The sequence below is a fragment of the Entelurus aequoreus genome, linkage group LG02, assembly GCF_033978785.1.
Source record: "Entelurus aequoreus isolate RoL-2023_Sb linkage group LG02, RoL_Eaeq_v1.1, whole genome shotgun sequence".
Classification (NCBI taxonomy): domain Eukaryota; kingdom Metazoa; phylum Chordata; class Actinopteri; order Syngnathiformes; family Syngnathidae; genus Entelurus; species Entelurus aequoreus.
Window position 1 is genome coordinate 91665834 of NC_084732.1, and position 25237 is coordinate 91691070.

The 25237-nt window shown below is 38.4% G+C and overlaps 1 protein-coding gene across 2 annotated transcripts in view; it reads right to left on the bottom strand.

Annotated features, from left to right (window-relative positions):
* psmd14 (proteasome 26S subunit, non-ATPase 14) overlaps positions 1 to 25237 on the bottom strand; it is a 56868-nt gene that overhangs the window by 19028 nt on the left and 12603 nt on the right. The window contains exons 2-6 of one of the 2 annotated variants that reach the window (XM_062034970.1): positions 16064 to 16210; positions 8177 to 8250; positions 5447 to 5502; positions 5311 to 5382; positions 3895 to 4014 (exon numbers count right to left, since the gene is read on the bottom strand). In XM_062034970.1, the coding sequence (XP_061890954.1) occupies positions 3895 to 4014; positions 5311 to 5382; positions 5447 to 5494 (240 nt within the window). In that variant the 5' untranslated portion in view covers positions 5495 to 5502; positions 8177 to 8250; positions 16064 to 16210. Of the gene's footprint in view, positions 1 to 3894; positions 4015 to 5310; positions 5383 to 5446; positions 5503 to 8176; positions 8334 to 16063; positions 16211 to 25237 lie in introns of those variants that run through there. The other variant, XM_062034962.1, reaches the window with a different exon arrangement.

Consider the following 25237-nt stretch of genomic DNA (forward strand, 5'->3'; position numbering starts at 1 on the left):
AAATTGTCCAACTCTTTAATTACCGATACCGATATGAACCGATACCGATATCAACCGATATATGCAGTCGTGGAATTAAAACATTATTATGCCTAATTTGGACAACCATGTATGGTGAAGATAAGGTACTTTTTTTTTTAAATAATAAAATAAGATAACTAAATTAAAAACATTTTCTTGAATAAAAAAGAAAGTAAAACAACAGTTACATAGAAACTAGTAATTAATGAAAATGAGTAAAATTAACTGTTAAAGGTTAGTACTATTAGTGGAGCAGCAGCACGCACAATCATGTGTGCTTACGGACTGTATCCCTTGCAGACTGTATTGATATATATTGATATATAATGTAGGAACCAGAATATTGATAACAGAAAGAAACAACCCTTTTGTGTGAATGAGTGTAAATGGGGGAGGGAGGTTTTTTGGGTTGGTGCACTAATTGTAAGTGTATCTTGTGTTTTTTATGTTGATTTAATAAAAACAAAACAAAAACAAAAAAAACCCAAAAACGATACAGATAATAAAAAAACTGATACCGATAATTTCCGATATTACATTTTAACGCATTTATCGGCCGATAATATCGGCAGGCCGATATTATCGGACATCCCTAATATCAATGATTATCGATATCGATCAATATAAAAAAAACGTATGTAGTGATATACATTAATTTTCAGCTATATTGCCCAGCCCTAATAATAATAATAACATAATCATAAAAAATATGAATTCTTATACATTTTATCCTCAAAAGATAATCTCTCTCATTACAGGGAAATGTGACATATTTATAATCATATTTTGGTGAATATTGACAGGTTTTATATTTGTTTGTGGCGATTTTACAGTAAGTTTGTTGGGACCTTTTTACAACAAAAAAATATTTTGCGAGGGGTTGATCTACAGTTTATACAATCTAGATATGTTAAAACCATCTTTAAAAAGTCATGAACCTAATAATGTTATTAGAATGTGTTTTAAAAAAGTGGGTTTCAACCAAATCCATGCAGTATTTAGATTTGAGTGCATGTGTGTGCTAGTGTTGTCCTCATACCAATATTTTGGTACCGGTACCAAAATGTATTTCGATACTTTTCTAAATAATGGGGACCACAAAAAATGTCATTATTGTCTTTATTTGAACAAAAAATCTTAGGATACATGAAACGTATGTTTATTATTGTAATTTAGTCCTTAAATAAAATGTTGAACATACTAGACAACTTGTCTTTTAGTAGTAAGTAAACAAACAAAGACTCCTAATTAGTCTGCTGACGTATGCAGTAACATATTGTGTCATTTATACACCTATTATTTTGTACACATTATGAGGGACAAACTGTAAAAATGTATTATTAATCTACTTGTTCATTTACTGTTAATATCTGTTTATTTTCTGTTTTAACATGTTCTATCTACACTTCTGTTAAAATGTAATAATCACTTATTCTTCTCTTCTTTGATACTTTACATTAGTTTTGGATAATACCACACATTTAGGTGTCGATCTGATACCAAGTAGTTACAGGATCATACATTGGTCATATTCCAAGTCCTCATGTGTCCAGGGACGTATTTACTGACTTCATAAACATAAAATAAATGTTTTTATAAGACCATAAAAAAAATCGATGTAATAATAGTACTATCGACTAGATACACTATTGTACTTGGTATCAGTGGATGTCAGGTGTAGCTCCACCCATGGTGTTTGTTTACATTCAGCGGTGCTAGCTTGCAGTTAGCGGTGAGCTATTGTATCCTCCTACGGTGCGTAGTGAAGCATGTTTAGCTATTCCTCGTCCTCCAGTGATAATATTACTTGTAAGAAACTTACTTTATTTGTCACCATGGAGGCGATGATTAGTGATTTAGAAGTAGCTAAAACAGTGCTAGCTAGCTGGCCATGTCTTAAAGCACCTCTTTCTGAGGGTGTTTCAGTGTTATAACTTCACCTTTATCTTTACACCAAAATGCGTCCATTCTCCCTTTTCTGTCTACACACTGTGTCTGCTTGTAAGTCATCTGTGTGTGTGCGCTGCCGTACATGCTCCTCTGCTCCTAAAACCAGCAATGTCGCGACATGACGACGCGCCATCATGCCCGTGAACATTTTTTTTTTATGAGGAACCGGTACTTTTCAAACAGAGTATAGTACAGTTTTTGATTAATTAGTACCGCGATACTATACTAGTACCGGTATACCGTACAACCCTAGTGTGTGTGTGTGTGAATTGAGCGGTGACGTCTGTTTTTTTGGGGGGAAGGGTGGACTTTTGTGTCTGAGGCCCCTAAATTCGGTGCTACACCTCTGCTCAAACAGTTGCACTCGGAATTGCAATGTGCAATATTAGATGTAGGGCTGCGAATCTTTGGGTGTCCCACGATTCGATTCAATATGGATTCTTGGGGTCACAATTCAACGCGATTCTCGATTCAAAGACAATATTTTCCCAACTCAAAAGGATTGTCTATTGATGGAATACATAGATTTCAGCAGGATCTACCCCAGTCTGCTGACATGCAAGCAGAGTAAAAAGCTTTTATAATTGTAAAGGACAATGTTTTATCAACTGATTGCAATAATGTACATTTGTTTGAACTATTAAATGAAGCAAAAATATGACTTATTTTATCTTTGTGAAAATATTGGACACAGTGTGTTGTCAAGCTTATGAGATGCGATGCAAGTGTAAGCCACTGTGACAATATTGTTCTTTTATAAATGTCTAATGATAATGTCAATGAGGGATTTTTAATCACTGCTATGTTGAAATTGTAACTAATATTGATACTGTTGTTGATAATATTCATTTTTGTTTCACTACTTTTGGTTTGTTGTGTGTGGTGTTTGTGTCTCCTCTCAATTGTTGTGTGTGGTGTTTGTGTCTCCTCTCAATTGTTGTGTGTGGTGTTTGTGTCTCCTCTCAATTGTTGTGTGTGGTGTTTGTGTCTCCTCTCAATTGTTGTGTGTGGTGTTTGTGTCTCCTCTCAATTGTTGTGTGTGGTGTTTGTGTCTCCTCTCAATTGTTGTGTGTGGTGTTTGTGTCTCCTCTCAATTGCTCTGTTTATTGCACTTCTGAGTGTTGCTGGCTCGGCTTTGCTTTTGGAATTGGATTGCATTGTATTGGTATTGCTGTGTATTGTTTTGTTGGAGTGATTAATTTTAAAAAAGAAAAAAGGAAAAATAAATTAAAAAAAATAAATAAATATATATATATATATATATATATATATATACACCGGTATATATATATATATATATATATATATATATATATATATATATATATATATATATATATATATATATATATATATATATATATATATATATATATTCGCTTTTTTAAAAATGACAATAGATTCTGAATCGCACAACGTGAGAATCGCAATTCGAATGTATTTTTTCCCACACCCCTAATTAGATGTGTTAAGCTATTGAAATTGTTGTTTTGTTTGTGTGCAGCAAACAAACATGGCTAACGATTGTCATTTGCATCCATAATAATAATCAGTGCAAGGGTATAACTGACAAGACTAGACACTTAAAAGGTGTGTCATTGTTTGTGCTACGGCACCATCTTTTGGATGAAATCGCTCACTGTAGGTGCAGCTGGGTGAACGCCTGCAAGTGTTTCCTGATGTTCAGAGCTTTGAACCGGAACTGTGCCGTCCATAGCGTTTCTACTCGCATGGATTCTTCATTCATCACTCTGTGCAACGTTTGTAAGTTTTACAATATAACTAAAACAATTCTAGCTTACTAAATTGTCCTGGTCTGTGTGGAAATGTGTTTCACTATAAAAGGATGGATTGTTTTTTTTATTTCTACTCCCATCTCTTTGGTGACAATGACAGTGTGTGTGTGTGAGGTGATGTACGTACTGTTCCAGACTGGGGCATGGCAAACACGTCGATGACCCGCACGGTGTAGTCGTCGACAAACTCCCCCAGCATCAACCCCATGACCTCCATGGGCACACCCGCACGGCCGTGCTTCAACATCTGGAGGTCAAACAGCAGCGGTCACATAACAATAATAATAATAATAATTAGGGATGATGTTTGATAAGAAATTATCGAGTTTGAGCCTATTATCGAATCCTCTTATCGAACCGATTCCTTATTGATTCTCTTATGGAATCCAGATAGGTTGTTGTATATGGAAAAAAACACAATATTTGGTTTAACAAAAGCTCACTTTTATTTTATAAGAAAAAAATTAATTAAAATAAAAAATAAATACTGACTGTTACCCCCCTAAAAAAAATATATATATATATATAAGTATATCAAATATATACAGTAACACAAAAACTACCTGTCTCTGTGATCACTATAGGTGTATAAATAATAATATAGTGTTAAATAAAATCAGTCCCTTGGGCACAAACTGAAAATAATACAGCTCTCCAAAAAGTGCACTTCTGCTGCTATTGGAACATCCTAACTACACACACAGGCAGGCAGCTAACAAACAATCCAAGACGTCTAATAAAGTTCCAAAGCAGATTAATCCATTTAGGCTCTTTATTGTTGTTGATCTTGCTTTGTCTTTTCCTATCTTTACTTTTGTCTTGCACTGGACTGTTATTTTTATTTTTTTTAAAACTGAAATACACACAATGACAAATGTATACGCTATGTGATTCAATTAACACACTGAAATGTAATACACAATATGTCAATATTAGCTTCACACAAATATACAGTACTATCATCAAACAAATACTTCTGAGTGTTGAAACTATTTCGATGGTGGAAATACACGACTGGCAGCCATTTTAAGTCCTCAAAACATCCATTGAAACAGTGCACAAAAATCGTTTTTCAATAAACATCTTAGTATCAAATTTAACCACTTTCCACCTTAATATTGAGTTACATAAACAAGGTAAACAGTTTACTTACAGACTTATCTTTTCCAAGGCTTGTAAGAGCTAACAAAACTTGTCTACTTCTCAATTGTCTCATGAACTGAACTGACGTCGCCAACCCGGAAGTGCCCAAACTAATGACGCGTAGTATTTTCATATCGCCACAAGGTGTCAGTAAGAGTCTACTATCAAATGGGCATAACATTGCCGTCCCACAGGGCATTTCCTGTGGGATGGGATTCGTTCCCAGGGATTCGAATAAAGAACCAACTCTTTTTCTTTACTATAGTGGCCTCGATAATGGGAACCGGTTCTCAAAAAGGGATTCGAGTCCATGGAATCGGTTCTTTTCTTATCGAACAACCGGGAGAACCGGCTTCGAACATCATCCCTACTAATAATAATAACAACAAGTTCAGACAACCTTGAGCAGGGCCAGAGACGAGATGTAGACTTGTTCTGCTGTGTCCACAGCTGGTGCATCTGTCGGCGGCCCCTGATGGAGCGAAGCAAATGTCTTGTGTGAGACCATAACGACATTTTGTGATGAATGACTCTACCTGGCCAAGTCCCGGCATCCCACCTCCCAGTCTTAACAGACGGTCCATGTCAGGATCTGTGGTAAGCACACAAAGTGGAATAATAGTTCAGTTAGGGGAAGAACGCCACCTCACAGAAGAAGTACTGTAAATTCAGGACTATAAGCCGCTACTTTTTTCCTACGCTTTGAACCATGCGGCTTACAAAACGGTGCGACTGATTTATGGATTTTTCTTCGCCGACTGGCCATAATGCAAAAAGACACTTAAAAGGTGTGTCATTGTTCGTGCTATGGCGCCAACTTTTGGACGAAATCGCTCACCGTAGATGCAGCTGGGTGAATGCCTGCAAGGGTTTCCTGCTGTTCAGAGCTTTAAACCAAACCTAAAAGTGCCCTTCCGTCTTCTAGCCGTCCACAGCGTTTCTACTCGCATGGATTCTTCATTCATCACTCCAGGCAATGTTTGTAAGTTTCACAATATAACTAAAACAATTATTGCTTACCGAACCGTCCCATGTGTGATGTCTGTAGGAGTGTTTCCATGCATACGTTTACGTGCTATTGTAATGTAATGAAGCTAGCGTCGTTAGCATTAGGTCATATGCTAACACGTTTACGAGTGTCTGTGTTAGTATTATTAACTTACATTGCCATTCTTTTTGCATTGTTTCAGTTTCGTAAATTCCCCAAAACATCACCGTGGAGTTATTGAGTCTGTTTAGCTGATTGGAAAGCTAGTTTTTTCTCAAATTTAATGGGTGCAGCTTATATCCCGTTGCGCTCTATAGTCCGGAAAATACGGTAATATGCCTCAACCAAAGTTTCACCACTATGTTATCTATTTCCTGCATATTGATTATGGAAAAGACATAAGGCTGTCAGTGTAGTTTACTACAGCTAGCAACGGAGCCGTAGTAGAATCACTAGTAACGACTTACAGATTAATACTGAAAAATCTATACCACCGATACCAGATATTTATGCTGTAATATCGCTTCTCTCGGGCTGAATTTACTGGGTATCAGTTGAGTTTATTTCGGACATGCATACCAGAATACAAATGTGTACAAACTAAGGTTGACAGTTTTTATTTCAACAAATCCGAAAAGGAATATGATGGGACATACATTCACACATCACTAGTTAGAAGCATTTAAGTCCCATCTTAAAACTCATTTGTATACACTAGCCTTTAAATAGACCCCGCTTTTAGACCAGTTGATCTGCCGTCTCTTTTCTGCTCTGCCACCCTCTCCTTCGTGGAGAGAGGGGGTGGACCACTCATCTGTGCATCAGTTGGGGACGTCTCTGTGCTGCTGACCTGTCTCCACTCAAGAAGATCTCCTGCTGGCCCCACTATGGACTGGACTCTCACTATTATGTTAGATCCACTATGGACTGGACTCTCACTATTATGTTAGATCCACTATGGACTGGACTCTCACACTATTATGTTAGATCCACTATGGACTGGACTCTCACTATTATGTTAGATCCACTATGGACTGGACTCTCACACTATTATGTTAGATCCACTATGGACTGGACTCTCACTATTATGTTAGATCCACTATGGACTGGACTCTCACTATTATGTTAGATCCACTATGGACTGGACTCTCACTATTATGTTAGATCCACAATGGACTGGACTCTCACACTATTATGTTAGATCCACTATGGACTGGACTCTCACACTATTATGTTAGATCCACTATGGACTGGACTCTCACACTATTATGTTAGATCCACTATGGACTGGACTCTCACACTATTATGTTAGATCCACTATGGACTGGACTCTCACTATTATGTTAGATCCACTATGGACTGGACTCTCACACTATTATGTTAGATCCACTATGGACTGGACTCTCACACTATTATGTTAGATCCACTATGGACTGGACTGTCACACTATTATGTTAGATCCACTATGGACTGGACTGTCACACTATTATGTTAGATCCACTATGGACTGGACTCTCACACTATTATGTTAGATCCACTATGGACTGGACTCTCACTATTATGTTAGATCCACTATGGACTGGACTGTCACACTATTATGTTAGATCCACTATGGACTGGACTCTCACTATTATGTTAGATCCACTATGGACTGGACTGTCACACTATTATGTTAGATCCACTATGGACTGGACTCTCACTATTATGTTAGATCCACTATGGACTGGACTCTCACACTATTATGTTAGATCCCCACATCTGTGGTCGCCTCCAAGGTTTCTCATCGTCATCCCATTAGGTTGAGTTTTTCCTTGTCCTGATGTGGGATCTGAGCCCAGGCTGTCGTTGTGGCTTGTGCAGCCCTTTGAGACACTCGTGATTTATGGCTATATAAGTAAACTTTGATTGATTAGTTGATTGATTTAAGTGCAAGTTTAGTCTTTTACAGAATAACATGAATTTGAACACAATCATGACAGTTTAAAGGCGTATTTGCAAGTCTACCGCTAGCAATAATGTAGCAGCACCTAAAAGCTCTACGTGGAGAACCGTTTGTTGATTTGACACCTTTAAATCACAATTTGTTGGTCTATGTTTAATGTTAAGATGAATTCAATATAAATAGCAACTATAAAGTAAGGCTAGCATTTACGGTAGAGTTCTGTTAGCATTAAATGCTAAGCGAGCTAGCTAGCCTTTGTCTCGCAAAGGAAAGGCAGCGATAAATAAATGACATATTCCTAACACATTTCAGTGTTTGTGCGCTGGCTGTATTTACCTGTTAGTGTTGGCTGTCAGCTTTCAGAGGTTGAAGACAACTTTAACAACGCAGAGGAGAATCCGCTCGCTTGTCTGCAATGAATCAGCCAGAATGATGTTTTAGTTGGAACTACTTCCGTCGCAAGTGTGACGTCAGACGTCACCGTCTTGTAATTGCACAGATTAGACGCACGAGGGCGCTAGATTCCTACTTGGTGAATAAGTAGCTACGTCAGCGCGCCAGCAGCCATTATAAATGACGCGCCAAAATAGCGGCCATCTTAGTAGGGGCCACTTTCCCATTGAAGGTAATGCAATACAAAGCTTTGTATATCGAAAATTAGACTACACTTCCTTCTTATTGTCATTCAAATTTGAACTTTACAGTACAGATAAGAACAAAATTTCGTTACATCAGCTCATGGTAGTGCAGAATAAAAAAAGCAACAAGGTGCATATATAAATAAATAAATAGGTTACTGTACAGATAAATATATTGCCCTTTTTCATATGCATCCACGTTTATGGATGTATGTTATATTGTCTTTTTTATTCCAGCGAGTTAATCCATTTTGGGGGGAGTTGAGGGGATAATTTAATTATGATGCGTTCAAGAGTCTTATGGCTTGAGGGAAGAAGCTTACAGAACCTGGAGGTTCTGCTTCGGAGGCTGCGGAACCTCTTTCTAGAGTCCAGCAGTGAAAACAGTCCTTGGTTGGGGGTGGGAGGAGTCTTTGCAGATTTTCTGAGCCCTGGTCAGGCAGCGGCTTTTTGCCATCTCCTGGATAGGAGGAAGAGGAGTCCTGATGATCTTTTCCGCCGTCCTCACCACTCTCTGGAGAGACTTCCAGTCTGAGGCACTGCAGGCTCCAGTCCAGACAGAGATGCAGTTGGTCAGCAGGTGGTCTCTATAGTGCCTCTGTAGAATGTGCTGAGAATGGCGTCAGGGAGCTGTGCTCTTTTCATCCCACGCAAAAACTGCATGCGCTGCTGAGCTCTTTTTTACCAGAGCTCCGGTGTGTAGGGACCAGGTTATATTGCCAGTTATCTGCACCCCCAGGAACTTGGTGCTGCTTACCATCTCCACCTCTGTGCCGTTGATGTAGAGTGGAGCGTGGCTGGACTGGTGCTTCCTGAAGGCAACGATGATCTCCTTGGTCTTGTTGACATTCAGGACCAGGTTGTTGGTTCTGCACCAGTCGACCAGATATTTCACCTCCTCCCTGTAGTCCATGTCGTTGTTGTCACGGATGAGGCCCACTACTGTCGTGTACTTCACAATGTGGTTAGTAGTGGACCTGGCGCAGCAGTCATGGGTCATCAACGTGAACAGCAGCGGACTCAGGACGCAGCCCTGGGGGGGAGCCGGTGCTCAGGGAGATGGCACTGGAGGTGTTGTTGCCCACTCTCACAGATTGGGGTCTGTCTGTGAGGAAGTCAAGCAGCCAGTTGCAAAGGGGGGTACTGAATCCAAGGGGGGCCAGTTTGCTCACCAAGTGCTGCGGGATGATGGTGTTGAATGCTGAGCTGAAGTCCAGGAACAACATCCGCACGTGTGTGTCCTTTCCTTCCAGATGTTCTAAGCTCAGGTGGAGTGCAGAGGAGATGGCGTCCTCTGTGGAGCGGTTAGGGCGATAAGTAAACTGGTATGGGTCGAATGTGGGGGGAAGTCTGGAGACAATATATTCCTTTACCAGCCTCTCCAAGCACTTCATTATGATGGGGGTGAGTGCAACGGGGCGATAATCATTGAGGGAGGAGATTGTGGGGTTTTTTGGCACTGGAATGATTGTGGCCGTCTTAAAACATGATGGTACCACAGCCTGGGTCAGCGAGGTGTTGAAGATGTCTGTGAGAACCCCAGCCAGCTGGTCTGCACATCCCTTAAGCACCTTGCCCGGAATGTCATCAGGTCCTGGTGCTTTCCGGGGGTTCACTCTCCTCAGGGTTTTCTGGACATCCGCTTTGTCCAGGTTGAGCGGCCGCTCATCAGGGCGAGGGATGGATTTTCTCGCCGGAGTGGTGTTAAGTGCCTCAAACCTTGCAAAGTAGTTGTTAAGGTAATCTAGGAAGCTGATACTGTTGTCACAGGGACAGGGGGCAGCTTTATAGTCCGTGATGACCTGTATGCCCTGCCACATTCGTCTAGTGTTTGTAGGGTTCTCGAAGAAGTCCTGCACTTTCTGACTGTGAGCACGCTTTGCCACCTTAATGGCACGGTTCAGGTTAGCTCTGGCTGATTTGAATGCCACCATGTCGCCAGACTTGAAAGCCTTGTTCCGAGCCTTCAGCATTGCACGTACCTCACTGTTCATCCAGGGTTTCTCCTTGGCCCGTGTGGGGATGTTCTTGACCACACTGACATCCTCCATGCACTTCTGAATGTATGCGGACACAGACTCTGCATACTCCTCCACACATGTGTGGTGATTGTCGGTGGCGGCTGCTTTGAACAAGTCCCAGTCTGTGGTTTCGAAGCAGTCTTGTACTGCTGACATTGCTCCCTCTGGCCAGGTCCTCACCTGCTTCACTGTAGCTTGCTTCCTGATCAGCAGGGGCTTGTATGCAGGAATTAGCATCACAGATAGATGGTCTGAGGAGCCGAGGTGGGGGCGTGGTGCAGCTTTATATGCATGTTTGATATTACTATTCACCAAGTCCAGCTTGCTTCCCCCTCTGGTTGCAAAATTCACATATTGATGGAAATGAGGGAACACAGTTTTCATGTTAGCTTGATTAAAATCCCCTGCCACGATGCCATACTTTGCTTCTTTCCCAATATAGTTGCATGCAGTTTACTTTATTGTCAACATTAGAAAATATGCCTTCAAGACACGATGGGATAGACTTTATTCATCCCGCAATGGGGAAATGATGTGGTTCAGATTCCTAAAGTCCACAAATAATAAGGTAAGAACACACACAAAACAAGATAAAAACATTAAAAGAGCACAGAGCTAGCTGCCATTTGAAATCTTAAATATGAAAGATTATTTCCATTGTCCATTTACCATGAATTGATTAACGTGGACCCCGACTTAAACTAGTTGAAAAACTTATTTTAGTTGTCAATTGTACGGAATATGTACTGTACTGTGCAATCTACTAATACAAGTTTCAATCAATCAATCAATCCTCGTTTTTCAACAGTGTGGCATATTTTGCAAGCATATGCAGCATAATGTGCCGTAATTCTTGCTCTCTTCCTTTCCATGCCATCAATGGAACGACAACAATGGAATACCCTGACCCTTAGCCCCTACAAGCTTAGGCTCGCCCGAGGCGCGCGGCTAGAAGGGGTGTGACGTAGCTACTTATATCTCGGAGGAATGTCATATCAGAATCAGATTCATTGTATGTTTGAAACAGGAGGACATGGACTTAGTAGACTATGCTCTCTTTGTTCAATGCCAGAGACAACGGAGGTGTAGCGCTCCTCTGACAAAGGTAATGATCCTTCCGTCGCTTCACGTACGGAAACTTTGTCAGGAATTTTACTTCTTCTGTTTTGTTTTCTGCTGCTGTTCTCCGGTGGTTGACTTCTTATATAAACGGAATCCCTTTTAATGATGTCATGTCCAACCTGTCATGTGGTGTGGTCCAGGGTTCTGTTCTGGGCCCTGTTTTATTTTTGTTGTATCTAAGGTTTTATGGTATACCGGTACTAGTATAGTATGGTGGTACTAATGAATGAAAAACGGTACTATACTCTGTTTGAAAAGTACCGGTTTGCCATATTTTTTTACGGGCATGACGGCGCGTTGTCATGTCGTGACATTGCGGGTTTTACGAGCAGGGGAGCATGTTCGGCAGCGCACACACACAGAGTACTTACAAGCAGACACAGTGTGTAGACAGAAAAGGGAGAATGGACGCATTTTGGTGTAAAAAGTAAAGACAAAGGTGAAGTTATAACACTGAAACACCCTCAGGAAGAGGCGCTTTAAGACCTGGCTAGCTAGCTAGCAGCTAACATCCTGCTACATGGTTTTGGATGCTTCTAAATCACTAATCCTCGTCTCCATGGCGACAAATAAAGTACGTTTCTTACAAGTGTCATTATCACTGGAGGACGAGGAATAGATAAACATGCTTCACTACGCACCGTAGGAGGACACAATAGCTCACCGCCAACAGCAAGTTAGCACTCCTGAATGTAAACAAATGCCATGGGTGGAGCTACACCTGACATCCACTGTAATGATACCAAGTACAATAGCGTATCTGGTCGATACCACTATGATTACATTGATATTTTTTCGGCGAGGATTTAGAAGTAGCTAAAACACTGCCAACTGCGGATGGATGTTAGCCGCTAGCTAGCTAGCCATGTCTTAAAGCACCTCTTCCTGAGGGTGTTCCAGTGTTATAACTTCACCTTCATTTTTACTTTTTACACCAACATGCGCCCAATCTCTCTTTTCTGTCTACACACTGTGTCTGCTTGTAAGTACTCTGTGTGTGCGCGCTGCCGAACGTGCTCCCCTGCTCATAAAACCAGCAATGTCACCACGTGACGATGCGCCATCATGGCCGTTAAAAAAAAAAAATAAATAAATGGGGAAGCGGTAATTTTCAAACAGAGTATAGTACAGTTTTTGATTAATTAGTACCGCGATACTATACTAGTACCGGTATACCGTACAAGCCTAGATTCTAGTACTATGTACATATAGTGACATATTTAGTTCTCGGTATCGCAATATAACTTTTAGGCCACGCCCCCAGTGACAACACCTTTTGTACACGTTGCAGTTTCAGAGGCTTGTTCCGAGGACAAGAATACCTGTCTGACATGTCGGTGTTGTTATGTGTTGAGCAATCAGCGCAGTCAGCAAGAGCTTGAGTTTTCTTGGCAAAACCCCATGGATGCTGGTGTCAGGTCATTGGCAGACTTGAGAGTCCTGGTGTGGTTTTTGTCAGTGCAGCCAGCATGTTTGCAGGCTTTCTCATATTTCAAGGCGTCACAGAGGAGTGACTAAGCCTTCCAACCAAACCACTGTCTGGCTTTGTTCCCGCTAAATGGTGATAAACAGTCCTACCAGACAGGTCTGCTGCAAGACCAGGTCTTGACTGGGGCCCAAATTCCTGAGAAGAAGGAGAAGAACTCGTCCACATTCCACAGTCCCTCCCTCTCCACACCCATGGGACCTCCTGCTCAACACGCCAGGATGTGCTTCCTTCACAAAGCCTCGCTACTCCAAATACATTTAAACTACAACTCAACAAGAACACAGAGGCTTTTCTTTTTTGGACGCATTCTAACTCGTAAATAAGCGCTAGCAAAAGTCAGCTAACAACGGAGACAATTGGAGTCGCTCTTTTCTGCTTATAGAGCCCCCAAAAAACATCCAAAACCCCCATCAAGGTTTTATATACACGAGGTAAATATATATGTAATGTAGTAACATTCATAATAACATGTAATATATACATGATGTAAGTATATATGTCATGTAGTAACATTCATAATAACATGTAATATATACATGATGTAAGTATATATGTCATGTAGTAACAGTCATAATAACATGTAATATATACATGATGTAAGTATATATGTCATGTAGTAACATTCATAATAACATGTAACATATACATGATGTAAGTATATATGTCATGTAGTAACATTCATAATAACATGTAACATATACATGATGTAAGTATATATGTCATGTAGTAACATTCATAATATGTAATATATACATGATGTAAGTATATATGTCATGTAGTAACATTCATAATAACATGTAATATATACATGCTGTAAGTATATATGTCATGTAGTAACATTCATAATAACGTGTAATATATACATGATGTAAGTATATATGTCATGTAGTAACATTCATAATAACATGTAATATATACATGATGTAAGTATATATGTCATGTAGTAACATTCATAATAACATGTAATATATACATGATGTAAGTATATATGTCATGTAGTAACATTCATAATAACATGTAACATATACATGATGTAAGTATATATGTCATGTAGTGACATTCATAATAACATGTAACATATACATGATGTAAGTATATATGTCATGTAGTAACATTCATAATAACATGTAACATATACATGATGTAAGTATATATGTCATGTAGTAACATTCATAATAACATGTAACATATACATGATGTAAGTATATATGTCATGTAGTGACATTCATAATAACATGTAACATATACATGATGTAAGTATATATGTCATGTAGTAACATTCATAATAACATGTAACATATACATGATGTAAGTATATATGTCATGTAGTAACATCCATAATAACATGTAACATATACATGATGTAAGTATATATGTCATGTAGTAACATTCATAATAACATGTAACATATACATGATGTAAGTATATATGTCATGTAGTAACATTCATAATAACATGTAATATATACATGATGTAAGTATATATGTCATGTAGTAACATTCATAATAACATGTAATATATACATGATGTAAGTATATATGTCATGTAGTAACATTCATAATAACATGTAACATATACATGATGTAAGTATATATGTCATGTAGTAACATTCATAATAACATGTAATATATACATGATGTAAGTATATATGTCATGTAGTAACATTCATAATAACATGTAATATATACATGATGTAAGTATATATGTCATGTAGTAACATTCATAATAACATGTAATATATACATGATGTAAGTATATATGTCATGTAGTAACATTCATAATAACATGTAACATATATGTAGTATCTAGTAGCATTCCTAATAACATGTAATATATATGTAGTATCTAGTAGCATTCATAATAACATGTAATATATATCAGCGGTCCCCAACCACCGGGCCGCGGCCCGGTACCGGTCCGCGGACCGATTGGACCGCACAAGAATTAAAAAAAAAAAAAAAAAAAAAAATTTACATTTTACATTACATTCTATATCAATATAGATCAATACAGTCTGCAGGGATACAGTCCGTAAGCACACATGATTGTATTTATTTATGTAAAAAAAAAAAAAAAAAAAGTGTACCCCCCACCCCCAATATTACATATTGTTATGAAGGTGTCTGTTACTACATTATATATATACTTGCAGTGTGTATATTGTACATATTACATATTGTTATGAAGGTGTCTGTTACTACATTATATATATACTTGCAGTGTGTATATTGTACATATTACATATTGTTATGAAGGTGTCTGTTACTACATTATATATATACTTGCAGTGTGTATATTGTACATATTACATATTGTTATGAAGGTGTCTGTTACTACATTATATATATACTTGCAGTGTGTATATTGTACATATTGCATATTGTTATGAAGGTGTCTGTTACTACATTATATATATACTTGCAGTGTGTATATTGTACATATTACATATTGTTATGAAGGTGTTTGTTACTACATTATATATATACTTGCAGTGTGTATATTGTACATATTACATATTGTTATGAAGGTGTCTTTTACTACATTATATATATACTTGCAGTGTGTATATTGTACATATTACATATTGTTATGAAGGTGTCTGTTACTACATTATATATATACTTGCAGTGTGTATATTGTACATATTACATATTGTTATGAAGGTGTCTGTTACTACATTATATATATACTTGCAGTGTGTATATTGTACATATTACATATTGTTATGAAGGTGTCTGTTACTACTTGCAGTGTGTACATCAAATGTTGATGAAGGGTTTTAAAGTTTAAAACTGCATCTTTCAAACGTTTAAGGTCTTCAATAACTTTCAAAGACATTACTCCAAATATCTCAGTTTTTTGTTAAATGAGTTGTCAACAGCTGAAATGAACAATCCCTTCAAACACTCGTGTGTGCGTCATGTTGTGAGGTGACAGGTGTGCACACACTGACCAGGTGAAGACAAAGCAGGAAACAAGCAAAGTGTTGAATGGTGATTGCTGACTTGCTCGTCTCTTTCAGTGCAGCGCTGCACGCCATTGGTGGTCAGTCGGCCATTTATTCTGCTTCTAGCCTTTCATGTCCTGGCTGGACACACATCTAGATTTGGACATAGTTAGGGTTATTAACACATTAATTACACATTAATAACAGGAAACATTAGTAACCTCAAAACTACAATAATTAGACCAGCACAACCCAGCACAAATGATTGGTACAAGTTTAGGGAGATTTTGACATATTTGGGGTCTAGTTATGAATATTAACACATTAATTACACGTTAATAACATGAAACATTAGTAACTTAAAGGCCTACTGAAATGAAATTGTTTTATTTAAACGGGGATAGCAGATCCATTCTATGTGTCATACTAGATCATTTCGCAATATTGCCATTAGAGATGTCCGATAATATCGGTCTGCCGATATTATCGGCCGATAAATGCGTTAAAATGTAATAGCGGAAATTATCGGTATCGGTTTTTTATTATCAGTATCGTTTTTTTTTTGTTTTTTTTTCATTTTTTTTATTAAATCCACATAAAAAACACAAGATACACTTACAATTAGTGCACCAACCCAAAAAAAACTCCCTCCCCCATTTACACTCATTCACACTCATTCACACGAAAGGGTTGTTTCTTTCTGTTATTAATATTCTGCTTCCTACATTATATATCAATTTATATCAATACAGTCTGCAAGGGATACAGTCCGTAAGCATTATATATCAATATATATCAATACAGTCTGCAAGGGATACAGTCCGTAAGCATTATATATCAATATATATCAATACAGTCTGCAAGGGATACAGTCCGTAAGCATTATATATCAATATATATCAATACAGTCTGCAAGGGATACAGTCCGTAAGCATTATATATCAATATATATCAATACAGTCTGCAAGGGATACAGTCCGTACACACATGATTGTGCGTGCTGCTGCTCCACTAATAGTACTAACCTTTAACACTTCATTTTACTCATTTTCATTAATTACTAGTTTCTATGTAACTGTTTTTATATTGTTTTACTTTCTTTTTTATTCAAGAAAATGTTTTTAATTTATTTATCTTATTTTATTTGATTCATTTTTTTTAAAAAGTACCTTATCTTCACCATACCTGGTTGTCCAAATTAGGCATAATAATGTGTTAATTCCACGACTGTATATATCGGTTGATATCGGTATTGGTTGATATCGGTATCGGTAATTAAAGAGTTGGACAATATCGGCATATCGGATATCGGCAAAAAGCCATTATCGGACATCCCTAATTGCCATATTTTTGCTGAAAGGATTTAGTAGAGAACATCGACGATAAAGTTCGCCACTTTTGGTCGCTGATAAAAAAAAAAAGCCTTGCCTGTACCGGAAGTAGCGTGACGTCACAGGTTGAAAGGCTCCTCACATTTCCACATTGTTTACACCAGCAGCGAGAGAGATTCGGACCGAGAAAGCGACGATTACACCATTAATTTGAGCCAGGATGAAAGATTTGTGGATGAGGAACGTGAGAGTGAAGGACTAGAGTGCAGTGCAGGACGGTTTTTTTTCTGCTCTGACCGTAACTTAGGTACAAGCTGGCTCATTGGATTCCACACTTTCTCCTTTTTCTATTGTGGATCACGGATTTGTATTTTAAACCACCTGGGATACTATATCCCAGGTGTAACACAGACAATTGGGGCTGGTTTGGGGAGATTTGGATATAGTTGTGGTCTAGTTATGATTATTAACACATTAACTACACATTAATAACATGAAACATCAGTAAGTAGAAATCACGGTGAATCAGTTGAAATCTTGTCTTGCGTGTGAAGGATCTTCCAAGCAGAACATGACATCGTTGATGCCATGTGAGTAACAAAGAGTGTTGGCTTGGAGATGACTGAAGCTTGTAGGAAGATGACAAGTTAGAAATGTGACACCAGCATGAAGCTGAGAAATGTGATGATTCTCTACACGGGAGGAGATTCTCCATCTTCACACACCTTCAACACCACCATGGTCCTTCACACACCTTCAACACCACCATGGTCCTTCACACACCTTCAACACCACCATGGTCCTTCACACACCTTCAACACCACCATGGTCCTTCACACACCTTCAACACCACCATGGTCCTTCAACACCACCATGGTCCTTCACACACCTTCAACACCACCATGGTCCTTCAACACCACCATGGTCCTTCACACACCTTCAACACCACCATGGTCCTTCACACACCTTCAACACCACCATGGTCCTTCAACACCACCATGGTCCTTCACACACCTTCAACACCACCATGGTCCTTCAACACCACCATGGTCCTTCACACACCTTCAACACCACCATGGTCCTTCACACACCTTCAACACCGCCATGGTCCTTCACACACCTTCAACACCACCATGGTCCTTCAACACCACCATGGTCCTTCACACACCTTCAACACCGCCATGGTCCTTCACACACCTTCAACACCACCATGGTCCTTCAGTCACATCTACACAAGTATCACACACCTTCAACACCACCATGGTCCTTCAACACCACCATGGTCCTTCACACACCTTCAACACCACCATGGTCCTTCAGTCACATCTACACAAGTATCACACACCTTCAACACCACCATGGTCCTTCACACACCTTCAACACCACCATGGTCCTTCACACACCACCATGGTCCTTCACACACCACCATGGTCCTTCACACACCTTCAACACCACCATGGTCCTTCAACACCACCATGGTCCTTCACACACCTTCAACACCACCATGGTCCTTCAACACCACCATGGTCCTTCACACACCTTCAACACCACCATGGTCCTTCACACACCTTCAACACCGCCATGGTCCTTCACACACCTTCAACACCGCCATGGTCCTTCACACACCTTCAACACCACCATGGTCCTTCAGTCACATCTACACAAGTATCACACACCTTCAACACCACCATGGTCCTTCAACACCACCATGGTCCTTCACACACCTTCAACACCACCATGGTCCTTCAGTCACATCTACACAAGTATCACACACCTTCAACACCACCATGGTCCTTCACACACCTTCAACACCACCATGGTCCTTCACACACCACCATGGTCCTTCACACACCACCATGGTCCTTCACACACCTTCAACACCACCATGGTCCTTCAGTCACATCTACACAAGTATCACACACCTTCAACACCACCATGGTCCTTCAACACCACCATGGTCCTTCACACACCTTCAACACCACCATGGTCCTTCAGTCACATCTACACAAGTATCACACACCTTCAACACCACCATGGTCCTTCACACACCTTCAACACCACCATGGTCCTTCACACACCTTCAACACCACCATGGTCCTTCACACACCTTCAACACCACCATGGTCCTTCACACACCTTCAACACCACCATGGTCCTTCAGTCACATCTACACAAGTATCACACACCTTCAACACCACCATGGTCCTTCACACACCTTCAACACCACCATGGTCCTTCACACACCTTCAACACCACCATGGTCCTTCACACACCACCATGGTCCTTCACACACCTTCAACACCACCATGGTCCTTCACACACCACCATGGTCCTTCACACACCTTCAACACCACCATGGTCCTTCAGTCACATCTACACAAGTATCACACACCTTCAACACCACCATGGTCCTTCACACACCTTCAACACCACCATGGTCCTTCACACACCTTCAACACCACCATGGTCCTTCAGTCACATCTACACAAGTATCACACACCTTCAACACCACCATGGTCCTTCACACACCTTCAACACCACCATGGTCCTTCACACACCTTCAACACCACCATGGTCCTTCACACACCACCATGGTCCTTCACACACCTTCAACACCACCATGGTCCTTCACACACCACCATGGTCCTTCACACACCTTCAACACCACCATGGTCCTTCAGTCACATCTACACAAGTATCACACACCTTCAACACCACCATGGTCCTTCACACACCTTCAACACCACCATGGTCCTTCACACACCTTCAACACCACCATGGTCCTTCACACACCACCATGGTCCTTCACACACCACCATGGTCCTTCACACACCTTCAACACCACCATGGTCCTTCACACACCTTCAACACCACCATGGTCCTTCACACACCTTCAACACCACCATGGTCCTTCACACACCTTCAACACCACCATGGTCCTTCACACACCTTCAACACCACCATGGTCCTTCACACACCACCATGGTCCTTCACACACCACCATGGTCCTTCACACACCTTCAACACCACCATGGTACACAAGTAGGCATGGTTTTGTCACCATTCCTCACATGCCAGACTTGATGGGAGGTCATGTCAGGGAGGGAAATAACGTTGGAGCTTATGAGAGAAAACAAATCAAATATAAATAAATAAATACATTAATTAAATAAATAAATATAAAATAACGTTGGAGCTTATGAGAGAAAACAAATCAAATATAAATAAATAAATACATTAATTAAATAAATAAATATAAAATAACGTTGGAGCTTATGAGAGAAAACAAATCAAATATAAATAAATAAAATAAATAAATAAATATAAAATAACGTTGGAGCTTATGAGAGAAAACAAATCAAATATAAATAAATAAATACATTAATTAAATAAATAAATATATAAATAACGTTGGAGCTTATGAGAGAAAACAAATCAAATATAAATAAATAAAATAAATAAATAAATATAAAATAACGTTGGAGCTTATGAGAGAAAACAAATCAAATATAAATAAATAAAATAAATAAATAAACATAAAATAACGTTGGAGCTTATGAGAGAAAACAAATCAAATATCAGTAAAAAAAATAAATACAAAAATACAAAAATAAATAAATAAATAACGTTGGAGCTTATGAGAGAAAACAAATCAAATATGAATAAATACAATAAATAAATAAATAACGTTGGAGCTTATGAGAGAAAACAAATCAAATATAAATAATTAAATACATTAATTAAATAAATAAATAAATATAAAATAACCTTGGACCTTATGAGAGAAAACAAATCAAATATAAATAAATAAATAAATAAAATAAATAAATACAAATAAAATAACGTTGGAGCTTATGAGAGAAAACAAATCAAATATAAATAAATAAATAAATAAATAAAATAAATAAATATAAAATAACGCTGGAACAAATCAAATATAAATAAATAAATAAATAAAATAAATAAATATAAAATAACGTTGGAGCTTATGAGATAAATAAATAGATAAAACAAATAAATAAATAAATAAATGTAAAATAACGTTGGAGCTTATGAGAGAAAACTACTAAAATATAAATAAATAAATAAATAAATAAATAAATATAAAATAACGTTGGAGCTTATGAGAGAAAACAAATCAAATATAAATAAATAAATAAATAAATAAATAAAATAAATAAATATAAAATAATGTTGGAGCGTATGAGAGACAACAAATTAAATATAAATAAATAAATAAATAAAATAAATAAATAAATAAATAAATAAATAAATAAATAAATAAATAAATAAATAAATATAAAATAATGTTGGAGCTTATGAGACAAAAAACAAATCAAATATAAATAAATAAATAAATAGAAAATAACATTAATTACACATTAATAACATGAAACATTAGTAACTTAAAAACAATAATAGTTAGACCAATAATTTTTGCAGCACAAATGTAACAAATGATTGGGGCTGGTTTGGGGAAATTTTGACATAGTTGGGTCTAGTTATGATTATTAACACATTAACTATGCGTTAATTACATACAACCATAAAACATTAGTAACTTAAAAACTATAATAGTAAGACCAACACTGTAACACAAACAATTGGTACAAGTTGAGGGAGATTTGTACAGGGTGGGCGGGGGAGGGGCAGCCCCTCGTACATCAGTCCCTTCCTGCTCTGTCACTGATAAGAATAAAACAGCCAATTTCCTTTGACACGTCGAAGACACTCAAAAACTTCCAATATGTTGCAATACATTTTAACACAAGTTTATCATACAGGACACACGGAAATATCAAGACCTGGAAGACGCACACGTCCACGGCCATTTTGGTTTTCAGGTAGCATTTTGCTCGGTTCCATTTTTTTGGTTTGATTTTCTAACTCTTATTAAAATGTTCTAACTTATTTTGTCCGTAGAATGTCTCTCAGGCTAATAAAAAATGAGCTGTGGGTCGCATTTTGGACGCCGCCGAGCTAAGATTTTTTCCAAGTAGCTTAGCATATACCCAAGTAGCTTAGCATATACTCATGTAGCTTAGCATATACCCAAGTATCTTAGCATATACACATGTAGCTTAGCATATACCCAAGTAGCTTAGCATATACCCATGTAACTTAGCATATACACATGTAGCTTAGCATATACCCAAGTAGCTTAGCATATACCCATGTAACTTAGCATATACCCATGTAGCTTAGCACATACCCATGTAGCTTAGCATATACCCAAGTATCTTAGCATATACCCATGTAGCTTTGCATATACCCAAGTAGCTTAGCATATACCCATGTAGTTTAGCATATACCCAAGTAGCTTAGCATATACCCATGTAGCTTAGCATATACCCATGTAGCTCAGCATATACCCAAGTATCTTAGCATATACCCATGTAGCTTTGCATATACCCAAGTAGCTTAGCATATACCCATGTAGTTTAGCATATACCCAAGTAGCTTAGCATATACCCATGTAGCTTAGCATATACCCATGTAGCTTAGCATATACCCATGTAGCTCAGCATATACCCAAGTATCTTAGCATATACCCATGTAGCTTAGCATATACCCATGTAGCTTAGCATATACCCATGTAGCTCAGCATATACCCAAGTATCTTAGCATATACCGATGTAGATTAGCATATACCCATGTAGCTTAGCATATACCCATGTAGTTTAGCATATACCCAAGTAGCTTAGCATATACCCATGTAGCTTAGCATATACCCATGTAGCTCAGCATATACCCAAGTATCTTAGCATATACCCATGTAGCTTTGCATATACCCAAGTAGCTTAGCATATACCCATGTAGTTTAGCATATACCCAAGTAGCTTAGCATATACCCATGTAGCTTAGCATATACCCATGTAGCTTAGCATATACCCATGTAGCTCAGCATATACCCAAGTATCTTAGCATATACCCATGTAGCTTAGCATATACCCATGTAGCTTAGCATATACCCATGTAGCTCAGCATATACCCAAGTATCTTAGCATATACCGATGTAGATTAGCATATACCCATGTAGCTTAGCATATACCCATGTAGTTTAGCATATACCCAAGTAGCTTAGCATATACCCATGTAGCTTAGCATATACCCAAGTAGCTTAGCATATACCCAAGTAGCTTAGCATATACCCAAGTAGCTTAGCATATACCCAAGTAGCTTAGCATATACCCAAGTAGCTTAGCATATACCCATGTAGCTTAGCATATACCCAAGTAGCTTAGCATATACCCAAGTATCTTAGCATATACCCATGTAGCTTAGCATATACCCATGTAGCTTAGCATATACCCAAGTAGCTTAGCATATACCCATGTAGCTTAGCATATACCCAAGTAGCTTAGCATATACCCATGTAGCTTAGCATGTACCCAAGTAGCTTAGCATATACCCATGTAGCTTAGCATAAACCCATGTAGCTCAGCATATACCCAAGTATCTTAGCATATAGCCATGTAGCTTAGCATATACCCATGTAGCTTAGCATATACCCAAGTAGCTAAGCATATACCCATGTAGTTTAGCATATACCCAAGTAGCTTAGCATATACCCAAGTAGCTTAGCATATACCCATGTAGTTTAACATATACCCATGTAGGTTATCATATGCCCAAGTAGCTTAGCATATACCCATGTAGCTTAGCATATACCCAAGTAGCTTAGCATATACCCATGTAGTTTAGCATATACCCAAGTAGCTTAGCATATACCCATGTAGCTTAGCATATACCCATGAAGCTTAGCATATACCCAAGTAGCTTAGCATATACCTATGTAGTTTAGCATATACCCATGTAGCTTAGCATATACCCATGTAGCTTAGCATATACCCAAGTAGCTTAGCATATACCCAAGTAGCTTAGCATATACCCATGTAGCTTAGCATATACCCAAGTAGCTTAGCATATACCCAAGTATCTTAGCATATACCCATGTAGCTTAGCATATACCCATGTAGCTTAGCATATACCCAAGTAGCTTAGCATATACCCATGTAGCTTAGCATATACCCAAGTAGCTTAGCATATACCCATGTAGCTTAGCATATACCCAAGTAGCTTAGCATATACCCATGTAGCTTAGCATAAACCCATGTAGCTCAGCATATACCCAAGTATCTTAGCATATAGCCATGTAGCTTAGCATATACCCATGTAGCTTAGCATATACCCAAGTAGCTAAGCATATACCCATGTAGTTTAGCATATACCCAAGTAGCTTAGCATATACCCAAGTAGCTTAGCATATACCCAAGTAGCTTAGCATATACCCATGTAGTTTAACATATACCCATGTAGGTTATCATATGCCCAAGTAGCTTAGCATATACCCATGTAGCTTAGCATATACCCAAGTAGCTTAGCATATACCCATGTAGTTTAGCATATACCCAAGTAGCTTAGCATATACCCATGTAGCTTAGCATATACCCATGAAGCTTAGCATATACCCAAGTAGCTTAGCATATACCTATGTAGTTTAGCATATACCCATGTAGCTTAGCATATACCCATGTAGCTTAGCATATACCCAAGTAGCTTAGCATATACCCGTGTAGCTTAGCATATACCCATGAAGCTTAGCATATACCCAAGTAGCTTAGCATATACCTATGTAGCTTAGCATATACCCATGTAGCTTAGCATATACCCAAGTAGCTTAGCATATACCCATGTAGCTTAGCATATACCCAAGTAGCTTAGCATATACCCAAGTAGCTAAACATATACCCAAGTAGCTTAGCATATACCATGTAGCTTAGCATATACCCAAGTAGCTTAGCATATACCCATGTAGCTTAGCATATACCCAAGTAGCTTAGCATAT